Here is a 12,484-nt window from a genome sequence, read left to right on the forward strand (position 1 = left end):
ACACACACATACACACTCACACACACACATATATATATATATATATTTTCATAGCACACATATTCCTTCCTCACACACACATATATATATATATATATATATATATCTCTATACGCGTATATATATATATATATATACATTTACATATATACATACATACATACATACACACACACACACACACATATATATATATATATATATATATACATTTACATACATACATATATACATACATATATATATATATATATATTTATATATATATATATATATATATATATATATATATATATATATATATATATGTATATTTATATTTATATATATATATACATATAAATATACTTGTTTATATATATTTATATATATACAAACACACACACACATATATACACATACACACACATATATATATATATGCGTGTGTATAAGTATGTATATTGATTTTTATGGTTGTTAATATATATATATATATGTCGTTTATTGTTTATTCTGCGGATCCATTCAATCTATATATTCAAATTTCCGTGCGCTTACCTGATATATATATATGTTTAAATGTTCACTTCTGAATATCATTTAGAAGACTGGTAAATGTGCATGTCTATATATATTTTTTGCTAAAATCGTTGCCTCTGCATTGTTTAATGTGCCTTCCAACTATCTTTGCTTCTCTATGCACACATCCTGGTAATTGTATACAGGAATTACGTCCGCACTGTTTTGCACTACTGTCGTTCCAAAGCACACATTTTAATTGCGTGAATGTACCCGCCCGTCTCACTAAAACATTTAACGTTAACTACATCTATACTACCGTTGTATACATACAGATTGAAGAAAATTCGCGGCGGAGTAACGATGTACTGAATGTCTGTCATTACATCAGTCGAGTGCACGGTGGTGACACCGATCCGACCCCGCTCGATGCTTATTCTAAGCCATTTATGGTGCTAAAGAACGAAATGATCAAAGCGGAGAGGAGGGTATTGAACGAACTGGGCTTCAGCGTGCATATCCAGGTGAGGGATACGGTGCTACTTAATGTGGGGATAACTAGGTGTCGATGGCTTTCGTACTTGCCTCTGGGATGTGTGTGTGTGTGCGTGCGTATGTACATTGCGTATGCTATTTTTGTTTGTGCAGTAATTGGGGTTTCACATCTAGAACGATAGTACGAGTCACCGATATGGGTGATAAGTTCTTTCCGGCAGTGAGATTGCCTCAATCAGCTGGGTGCAATTTGTTAAGGTCAACGGGCGACTATGGATATCTACTTGTATTAGAATATGGATAGGCAATGGTTTTTTACAATGCGCCGGGTTGTTTGTTGCCGATGGTGGGGGCGTGACTATTTAATTGGAAACTCATGTACTCCACATCTATAGTACTGCATGTGTATCACCACAACCAGCTTCTCTCCCTAACATTCGTTTTCGTAGCGGCAGTGTGTCGCTAGCACAGTACATCGCTCTACAACTCCACACAATGATACCAAAGTATTTACAAGTTTCGACGCTCAAACCTAGCGCCGAGTTGGCGCAAATACCACAGGTTTATCTGTGCAACAAGATATGCTGTTTGTGAATCCGCCATTTGTCTGGAAAGTCCTACTTTGAACATTAGTGTGAAGTGATGTTCGCAGTAGTCCTAATCATAATAACCAATACTGATTGTACATCCGCTATTTGTCCGACAAGTCCTGCTTTGATCACCAGTGTGAAGTGATGTTCGCAGTAGTCCTAATCGCAATGCAGTTCGTACATCCGCTATTTGTCCTGCAAGTCCTACGCTGATCACCAGTGTCCGTTCACTCATCTCTCGCTTCGTTCTCCTCTTTCTATATTCCCTTTCCTCAGCACCCCCACAAGCTGATAGCCAACTACCTGCAAGTACTGACACTTTACGCCAACACCGAGTTGGCGCAAATAGCGTGGAGCTACATGAATGATTCCTTCCGGACCAATGTCTTCTGCCGTTTCCCACCGCATATTATCGCGGCGGCCACTATCTATCTGGCTACCAATATGAAGAATATTGTCTTACCCAGCAATCCGCCCTGGTACGAATTGTTTGACGGGAATAAGAAGGATATCGAGGAGGTGTCCAAGGCGATACTGTTCGTGGTGCACCGGGAGAAGAAGCCCTGGGGCGAGCTCAAGGCCAATGTGCACACACTGCTGAAAGAGCGTAACGCAAAAATAGAGCAGCTGCGCATAGCCAGGAGGAAGGAGAGGGGCGAGGCAGCTATAGTTAGCGACGAGGATGCGGAGAAAGTGAAAGGGTACATGGCGTGGTGTGGTGTGATGTGTTACAGTGTGTAGTAGTTCGTGGGGGTGCAAGTTTAGATCAATGCTATGTTGGTATTTTATTGTTACATATAGATTATAAACATGTAAGCTGAATCGGGCGTGAGGAATGGGTGGGGAGATAACCGTGCCCCCGTGCCCAGTGTGTCGTGCGGTGTGGAGTATTGTGCGTTGATATGTGCATTTATGTATGTAATTGTAATTAAATATACTTGGACAATTAGTGCAATTCTGTATAGTCATTATTAGGTGGGAGAAGAGCAGTAATATAACCATGGCTAGGGATGATGATGCGGATAAAGCGGAAATGTACTTGGTGGTGTGCAGAGTGATATGTGCTTGTGTATGTGCTTGTGTGTAGGTTTATGTATGTATACTCGACCAATTGGTACACACAGATAAGATTGAGAATCCGAAGTGCGGATCGGAGTGGGGTGGTGGTGTAGGTAGTCTTCTGGACGCAAATGGATACCAGAGAGTATAGCAATAGATATACATACACAAGGATGTATGACCATGTAAGTATGTGTATACTTCCACTGAGATTTGGATCTCAAGTCGATGTCCTAGGATTCTTGCTTGTATGCACTATTATTTCTGATGGTGTGAGCCTCGATCGGCATACTTTGTCCACAATTGTATATTAGCTTCACGCCTTCGCTGTCCTATGTATTATCGAACCTGCAGTTACTGAGGAATGATTTGCAAATAGTCACACTAAAAAAGAATGTGGACGATCACATGTCTGAACATTGCCGCAAGTACATATAGCTCCAAAGCCAGCTTTCACTCATAGTACAACCTACCGGTTTATCACATTGCCGTCCTATACTACGATGGCTAACTGTTGACAAGCCAGACCAGTCTTGCACTCATTGATCTCCTAAATCTCACTTAGCCACACTTTCAAACATGTAGTAAATATACTCTTCTGAACCGTGTTGTATGACCATTCCCAATGCAACGACATGTACTAAATTCTTGACTTGCTTTATCTTTACTGTATGTATATGCGCAACAGTCAATCTGTGGCCTCCCCTGCGAAGTCGGTGGCGCAGCAATTGACAGAAGACAATGGATCTGGCGACAAAAGCACAGACCAAAAAGATCGGGTACGTCCCCCGAGAATTAGGAATACGCCGGAATCCGATGCGTCATACAAAGCCAAAACTAGTGGCGTGAATGGTGTCAACGGCACCAAGAAGGAGCGGCCCCCTTTATCAGTGAGTGCTGAAAGAGTGAACAAAAGTGGCGAGAAAGATAAGGAGAAGCGCAGTCGTAGTCGAGAGGATGACAGGAACAGAGATAGAGGGCGTAAGAGGAGTAGGAGTGTGAGTCTAATGCGGAAGGAGCGAGACACTAAAAGAACAGGTGGGAAAACAACAGGCGCGAAACGGATTACTAAGGAAGGAAGCACTGCGCGCAGTAGCAGCCGAAGTTCGGAGCGAACGAGCGCTCGGCGGGATAGAAGCCGCAGTAAAGATAGGGATGAGTATAGAGGCGGTAGGCGAGAGTCCTCTTACCACGGAAGTGGGCGAGGGGGTAATAAGGATAGGGGTAGGGATCGTGACCGTGACCGTGATCGCAGAGATGATAGAGATAAAGAGAGAAGGGGAGAGATGGGACGAAGGGATTCGCGAAGACGATAAGAAAGTGGGCTTATTTAACAGCATTCACTTTTTAGCATATTCTCCTTGATATAGGGTACTTGTACTTCTGGGGAGTGCGTGGGCAGCATGCATGTAATCATATCACTGTCCCACGACATCGATACATATATATATATATGTATATTAGTATACATAAATAATATATATATGTATCTATATATCTATATATATGTGTATCTATATATGTATCTATAAATATATCTGTATATATATATCTATATCTATATCTATATCTATATCTATATATATATATATATATATATATATATTGACTTTACGCTGTTAAGGGTGTATGAATCTCAGATGATGTGGAGGAAGAAAGTGGGCACGTTCTCTTATGTATGAGTGCACATAAAGTGTATGTGGACTTTGATAGGCGAGCAAGGTTGACGATGGTTGGCACGTACAGTGTAGTTACTTATACTAAAGAAGTGTGATGGAAAACACAATAAAGTACGAATCGGACATTAAATTTTACAAGCTGAGTGTGGTATCTAATTGATGTTGTTAATGTAATGGGACCTATATTATTTAATTTCCGCTTTTGGCGATAAGCTTATAGTGTAGTTAGCTTGATTGAGAAATGTGATGCCAACCCCACTTGTCTGTAAGTTGATATTCCCGTCGCAAGTCCACTAATTCTGAAGATTGTTCCAAGTAGAATCTTTCGACTGATATGTCCGTGCGTGGTTTCTTGTTTGTAGTATTCAGGAAAATTCTGTTTATTCCATTTATTTGGTTCTGAAAAGTCGCGGACGTGTCACGCTCCCAATTCCAATAAGCTTGATATTTAGGTAGGAATGTGTATTTGAACAAAATAAAGTCCTTTGCGCATCGGTTTGTAATTTTTGTCACACTACTTAAGTCATAGTAGTGTAACACCGTAGCTAACCTCTTGAGAATAAACACTAGGTTAGATAGTACTAGCATTTGCGATATTTAGTATTTTTCCATTTTTAAGACTGTGTGTAATCTGACTCTGCCGGGTACGAACACGCATCGACGTGGGGTCGCTCGTCATAATACCCACCCTATTATTAAGATTCCGTTATGAGAACATGTGCGCTGTAAAATTACAGCGAACTTGTCAATAAAAAACAAATGATTCTGCTGCCAACAACAGTGACAGCTTGTATAAAACCTACCGCACCACTGATTTATGTGTTAACGAGCAAATCGGTAATCGAAATATCCATTTGTGTTTATTTCATCTATATACTGTACCTAGACTGCGAACTTGTGAAGCAGTAGTTTTCTCAGAACGAACAGGCCAACAATAAAACTTCTGCTCTATAACCGCTTCATTAATTGTACAATAACATGATTCTCATTTATGGGTTTCTTAAGTCTGTAATATGGTATTCGCACTATTACACCCGACACAGGCTGCTTCAGCTAAAACAATATATACAATAGGATCATCTTCAACTTTCGATTTACACTCAGAATTGTTACAAATACATACCGAATTCACGACGAATACAAATCGACCTACACAAAGTTTGACGCGGAAAGGTCTAGAACGATATGTTTACATGTGTAGCTGTGTATTAGCATTGAACACGGATCAACAATCTGAAATAGGATCAACAATCTTAGATTTGCGAGCAAATGCAGAATGTGTTCAGGAGCAATCGTGGACCAATGATGAACCAATGCCATGGGAATAGCTCAAGTTGTTGATAAATTTACAATAACAATGTTATCAGTTGTGTAGAGTCAAATAATCATATTGTGCCATACCTCAATTGACAATTAGAACAATTGTGCCTTTTGTGGATGATGGATCCGACAATGTCAACTTCACAACGTGACAAAATATCAGAAACAAGGTTAGATAGAGACGCTGAGATAGACAGCTATAAAAGGTATTACATATTAATTGTTCTCATCAGAAAACACTGCACACCACAACAACAGTAAATATGAAACTCACAGCTACCATTGCCGCCGCAGCGATAATTGCCACTGCACAGGCCACCCACAAACTCACGATGAACGTTGATAATAGTGCCGCAAAAGAAACTACTACGTTCAAGGATCAGGGAGCCAGTGTCGAGTGGGCTGTCAAAATGCAAATATTTAACGCCGACAGCGACTTGTACAAAGCTTGCAGAGACGGTGACTACATCAATATGAACTAGCACATTCACGTAGGCAAGCCCTTTGGAGGACAGGGGGTAGGCGCGGAGTGTGGTGCCAAGGCCGGCAGCCCCCCTGTGGGAGGACATTATGATCCTACCTTTGCCTGTGGACCGGCCACTGATGAAGTAAAGGCCTGTGCTGCCATTGATCGCAGCGTGGGCAGCGATGACTTTGTCTACACATGTAGCCCTGATGAGTACGAGAAAACCCGTATGCTTATGAAGTTGGGGACTATTCTGGTAAGTATGGTGCACTCAAGTTTAAGATTGATAAGCACAACAAGAACATTGCTAGAGTAGTCGCCAGTGATATTGATGAGTACGGACCGCAGCTGGAGTTGCTTGAGGGCAGAGCCGTTACATTCCATTGTGGATCACCCAGAATTTTCTGCGGAACCCTCTCCACCGCGACCACTGGCCACTCGAGGAACAATCACAAGAACCAAAATAAGCATCGAAACCACAACGGCGGCAAGAACCACAAGAATCGCAACGATTAAGTTGTTGAATACTTCATAAACAAAACTTTAATAATATAGCCAGGTTTGAATAAACAATGATAAGTGCTAGTGTGATCAGCTGACTGCCTCAAGAGTCAGAGTACACTTGAGGCAAACCGCGATATTAAAGTGTTAAAGTTATATCTCATAAACCCGAAAATCGGGACTTCTCCTACATTGCCTATATTACCTTAGCGTAACATATAATTTGTCCTCTTGATAGAATACACCTAATAAGAAATATATTATATCATACCGATCCCGTGTCAAGACTATTTGCAATCTGACTCAGCCGTAAATGACTCGATGTGAACACGTGTCGAGGTGGGGTAGCTCGTTATAGTACTCACACTAATAATTAAATTCAGTTACACACGCATGTACGCTGTACCAAGACTTCGGTCTATCTGAAACACTTGATTGTGCTGCTCGTAACAGTGACAGCTTGTGTAATTTACCTCCCCACTAATTACTGTTTTAACGAGTAATTCGGCAATTGAGATATTCATTTTTGTTTCAATTCCATCTATATATTGGGCCTAGACTCAAGACTGTGAACTTACGAAGCAGTAGTTTTCTCAAAACATAAGTATCGAAACCGCAACGGCAGCAAGAACCACAAGAATCGCAACTACTAGATTGTTTCAGAGTTTGGAAATTTCGCAAATAAAATTCAATCTATGGTAGAATCTAGGGTATGCGTCAAGTCACGCCTGGACATAGCTGGGTAACTGAGTTATTTAGTCACACCTATTCAACAGCCAAAGAGTTTAAACTATTATGCCAAAGAATGCACAGATGAGTAGCACAGATGCTTTGTCACTAACAGGGGGGTGGCACATTACGGTCACGAACTACAATAAAAAATCTCATTAGCTATACATGACTTTTAAATGGAATTATTTCCAAAATAAGTTCCATAAAGACATTGACCATCGAGCAGGGGCGGTATCAAGCATTTATTTATTGTCACAGTAGTACAACAATACATTGGTATTCGATCAGAAACCGTAGGCCAGGAGTACCGATGTCTTCGTTGCATCACGGTAGTGGCATTCATGGATCGACCGTAGAGACGTCTGATGGCCGTCGCACAGCCAAAGGGTACATCTCATTGTGCGGTGGCCAGGCATACTTCGGTAAAACCTGCATGTGCGTGGAGAGAATAAATTAAAGACCTAAAACTGACAGTATATTATGTACCGTACGATATGGGCGATGTAGTTTCGCTATTCGTATGACAATCTAACAATTGACGACTCTGAATGGGGGTTGAGCCAAATTCTGCCCAGGTGACATGACAATATGTATCGAAGCCTATATTGAAGGAAGTGTAAAATCGGTAGTCGTGAATCAGTCCTACAAGTGACTTCCAATGGGCTGTAGTTGCATGCCATGGGCCACACAACATGCTCTGGACAGCGCCCACTAATGTGATGTTCGACCCTACTTCAACGTCCAGGTGGTACATAGTGTGTAATTTGCCATAGACAACATCTGCACGGATGACGTAGTCTGTAACAGCCTCACAAGCGTCCCATAATGATATGCATGCACTCCATCATACGTGCGATACGGCGTGCATACAAGTCTCATATAAGCGAATAAGAAATGTATGTCTGAACGACTTGTGCGTATGCGAAATTTTGCATCACCAGTGGTGAGGCATCAAATTAATTGAAGACACGCCGACAAGTTCACCTTAAAATCGGCCATCCTGCGTGAAGTGTGCTTTTAGAAGCCGCAACCCGACATTATCGAGCGTTCCAATAAGCACAGAAAATTGCCTTGACAGCGGATCGATAGACCTACCAATGATTTAGGTGCCAAAAAGCTCATAAGTTTCCTGTGCGATTCCACTTCTATACTCTTATGGTGGCCCATATCTTCTCCGTCTACATTTATTTTCCCACCAGCCTCTGGCAATGTTGTGTACTCGAACTTTAAAGCTTTGACCTTGTGAAACTGTATTAAAAGCAGAGAGGTATTTTTTTTTAATTTGTCAAGCAGTCGAATAATGATAAAGCAAAAAATGTATCGCTACATACAAATGCTAAACCCGTATGTTGACTAAAATGTGCCACACTAAAATCAACAAGTTTTATTTTACAATACGAATATATACTACTGGATATTTATAGAAGCACATACGAAAACGCACTATTCAGAGCTACTGCGCATACTTTGTAGTCGTCGGGATGGTTGGCCGCGTAGGGCTCTCGTTCTGCCAAGAGCATCGCTTGTAACTCAGGCCTGCCCTTGTTACTGTATATAAGGTCCAAGCCGCCATCGTCATTGGACGCAAAGGGACTGGCCCAGCCGTCCATGCTGATCCATGGTACATTCATCAGTAATATTGTGGTGAAATCCATTACCTCTGTTGTCCAGTCCGCTGTCAGCTCTGAAAGTAACATGCCGGTGTGGGGGGGGTTCGATTAGTATAGGATCGCGATAAAATCATTTTAATGTTTGGATCCCTTAATAACTATGTGGGATCTTCGTACCTTGCTGCTAGCAAGGGCAGAGTGCAAAACTGCGTCAGTAATAGATAAGCCATGTCTGGTGTTTGAGAGATGGTGCCCATACAGATACACGAACTTCTATGGGGAGGAGCGTCGCCAGAGATGAGGGCAGATGAAACAGAACAGTGCTTGACATCGTTTCATGCCCGGATGACGTGGTCGGTTATTGCGTAAGCGTATGGAAAACTAGAGAGTCCATATACTCAAATTGGATACCATGACAGAGCGGAACACGCTTTTACGATGCAGTATACTACCAAATACCACAGGAAGATACTGTGCTGAAACCTCTCCAAAGAGCTGGTATATAGAACGATACGTGCTTGCGGAATTAACCAGACTTTGGCTGAATGTCAACATGGATTTATCTTTTCGCTGGGAACTTTCCTTGCACTCCGATCTCCTCCCACGGGTTGTCTATACTGCAACACGGGTAGATTTTCACTGCTCATCGCCAGGTACGTTTACCCTGTTTCTTCTACTTCTGCTGCGGACTGGCTGGCATCCAGCACTACTACACGACAACTCTCGATCATATTCACTACAGAACTGTGTCTACAAACAAGGACAATATAGACACATGCAACCATTCCAATCTACAACACAAGATACCGCCTACTTGTTCGTGATATGGTGTCTTGACCTACTACAATATCAGGACCATATGCATCGTGAAAAGCCGACAATACCTTTGCCCGCAAAGTGCCGTTTGGGTCCGTAACCCTGTGCCTCGTCCGTCGTATTACCCGCGACATCATTACTTGTCTTTTCAATTGGTAGCCTGTACAAACCCATAATATTAAAGATGAACAACCGAGCAGTGTCAATCGAGCAGTGCTAAAATTCAAAGTAAGTGCGACTGCAGGTTTTAGAGTGCAATCAATAATAGAAACCTGCAATATCCAGTTCGCAATTTGAAAACCAATATAACGTATTTAAGCTGGTACAGAGTAGAGTGCAATCGGTTCATAGCCTTCGCTACCCAATTCAAAAAATTCGAATCATCGTCCTCACTCGATTACAATCCGTTACGACTTTGTACCATCCAATCCAGTGAACTACTGGAGGGCTACCACGACTTCGTACAGTAATCCCATTGCGAATATCGACACAGACAAACAAGTTCGTGATACGAGAATTATTTTAAAGATCAGCTCGTTTCCGACGATTATAGACTGGAAAGCACTAAGGATGCACAGACACGCACACACACTATATATATATATACATATATATATATATATAAACACACTCACACACACACACACACACAGATATATATATATAATAATATGTATAGTAATAATACATATATACATACATACTACATACAATATATATATATATATATATATATATATATATAACAGCGCGAACGACCACCAGGACATATATATATATATATATTTATATATATAACAGCGCGAACGACCCACCAGGACATGGTGCAATTCTCCCTCCTCAGCGAAAGTAATCTGACTATACACCAGAGCGTCAGGCGAATTTCTCCCATCCACCTGACACATTCGGATTCTAAATCAATATCGCTCAACAAACCTAAGAAGACTTCTAAATGGCCATAGTTCACACCATCTGCCGTTGTGACAGAGAATATGTCCATGGGAATTTTGTTACCTGTCGATATCGGAGAGAAGTTGCAACGGATAGAGCTCAGTGAGTGTGAGAATTCCAAAATATCACCAACCTATAGATGGCAGTGCATCAAGCTTCCTGTTCATAAGAATTAGGCCAATTGTCGATGTATTGTAGTCGGCTCTAAAATAGTGTGAACACCATAATAAGACCCTTCATGCATTAATTCGCTCTACTAGACAGGATATATACACATGCCGCACTGACCGTATAAATGACACACAGCAGCAAATACGGCTCCTCGAATGGCCATTGTACTGCGTCCATAGCGAGAACGCTTTAGGCGACACGCAACAGAACGCGAGCTCCTTGCGTAGAGTTCGACGTGAGACGGCAAGTCTCATTCGAAGAAATATGATTAAGCAAACGATACTATACATTTGTCACGTATTGTTTTAGCAACAGCTCATAGATGGCCCGCTCACCTATGCTTCATAATGTAGGTGAATAAACTACACGGATACGCTCCAAATTACCTTTTGAAGCGCTGGAAACCCCCACGCTATCTATGGCAATCCGCCGAATAAATAAAAACTGCACGGATCTGACCAACAGAGAGATAGCAGACTGCTAGATAACTTTACTCTCGTCATCTAGTGGACCCCTGAGTATAGGTATACTATCATATTGAGCTATTCTGATTTAAACTTTGCACCGGACGAGTATCTTCGCTGCTTAAATATTACCCTAAAGTTTATAGCAGCAATCGTAATCAAGTGATCTGCTGCTTTATACAATTGGTAGATGCGGTTTCTGCTCGCCAACAGTCAATCAAATTGATCATGGCTATAAACGTCTGGGCAATTATCTGGAAACCCAATACAAGCACGATATGTTTGTATAGTAAGACTATGTACTTACTTTTGATCAGAGTGAGTGCGGCAACATTCGTGTTCATGATCTCCAGCGACCTGTGCATGGCATTCCCCGTACCTGAGTAAAGCATCGTGTAGGTACAGCATTCAGATACATCATGGCGCGTGATGTTGGCGAAGTATGTCGGGGTTACGGGATTACACAAACCCGAGCACGACCTTATACGAGTCTGTAGAGATCTGAAACGAACTCCCAGTGTACTTCACCTGCAGGACAATCTTCTTCTTGCGAAACCGACCAGTGACTATGTAAATGCAAACGAGTGCGACACAAGAATAAATGTACATGAACGCATTTTACAAACACATAGGCAAAGATTATCACGCGTACAAGTTCCAAACGGAGTCCCGAGTTACGCCTCAGCTATGATCTGATCTTTCAATACATGACCACTTAATACACACATACACACGAGCTAAACACGAACACATTAATTAAATTATGCACGTATACCCACATACCTCCAGGGACGATTCCAATAGGCATTTTCCTGGCCTCAGCCCAGTCTTTCCTCTTGAGTAACCCGTTCACAACTTCATGTACCAGCCCATCTCCACTCACGCAAACAACACCATCGTACAGGGACAGGTCCATAGTGTGCACTTTCTCATATGCATGAAGAGCCTTTTCCGTGACTGCGGCGGAAGATCCAAGTTGGAGTCGAACGAGTTAGTTCTAAAGCATGTATGAGTCCATTATTGCCCAAGCCAGTAGAGAAGAAGTTCTATATCTATGTCTAAATCTAAATCTAAATCTACATCTATATATATATATGTACAAATATATATATATAATAAAAATGAAATA

The 12,484-nt window shown here is 41.4% G+C and overlaps 3 protein-coding genes across 4 annotated transcripts in view; 2 read left to right on the forward strand and 1 right to left on the reverse strand.

Annotated features, from left to right (window-relative positions):
• SARC_05809 (hypothetical protein) overlaps window positions 1-4,078 on the forward strand; it is a 4,686-nt gene extending 608 nt beyond the window's left edge. Inside the window, exons 2-4 of the mRNA XM_014300323.1 lie at window positions 837-1,025; window positions 1,863-2,287; window positions 3,334-4,078. Coding sequence (XP_014155798.1) covers window positions 837-1,025; window positions 1,863-2,287; window positions 3,334-3,961 — 1,242 coding nt within the window. The 3' untranslated portion in view covers window positions 3,962-4,078. The remainder of the gene's footprint in view (window positions 1-836; window positions 1,026-1,862; window positions 2,288-3,333) is intronic.
• Window positions 4,079-5,907: 1,829 nt separating this feature from the next.
• SARC_05810 (hypothetical protein) lies at window positions 5,908-6,192 on the forward strand (the record flags this gene model as incomplete). The annotated part of the gene is made up of 1 exon (XM_014300324.1): window positions 5,908-6,192. One exon carries the CDS (start codon window positions 5,908-5,910, stop codon window positions 6,124-6,126), a length of 219 nt encoding a protein of 72 aa, XP_014155799.1. The 3' UTR covers window positions 6,127-6,192.
• Window positions 6,193-7,561: 1,369 nt separating this feature from the next.
• Window positions 7,562-12,313, reverse strand: SARC_05811. Of its 2 annotated transcripts, XM_014300326.1 has the most exons (7): window positions 12,139-12,313; window positions 11,663-11,734; window positions 10,585-10,783; window positions 9,838-9,929; window positions 8,810-9,027; window positions 8,439-8,591; window positions 7,562-7,772 (listed from the first exon to the last, which is right to left on the reverse strand). In XM_014300326.1, the coding sequence occupies exons 1-7, from the start codon at window positions 12,269-12,271 to the stop codon at window positions 7,683-7,685; spliced, it is 957 nt and encodes a 318-aa protein (XP_014155801.1). In that variant the 5' UTR covers window positions 12,272-12,313; the 3' UTR covers window positions 7,562-7,682. The 2 variants fall into 2 exon arrangements, with proteins under 2 accessions (XP_014155801.1, XP_014155800.1); XM_014300325.1 differs by lacking the exons at window positions 11,663-11,734; window positions 12,139-12,313 and adding an exon at window positions 11,278-11,392.
• Between the last annotated feature and the right edge of the window lie 171 nt (window positions 12,314-12,484).

The sequence above is a fragment of the Sphaeroforma arctica genome (genome assembly GCF_001186125.1).
Source record: "Sphaeroforma arctica JP610 unplaced genomic scaffold supercont1.386, whole genome shotgun sequence".
In the NCBI taxonomy this organism is placed as follows: Eukaryota; class Ichthyosporea; order Ichthyophonida; genus Sphaeroforma; species Sphaeroforma arctica.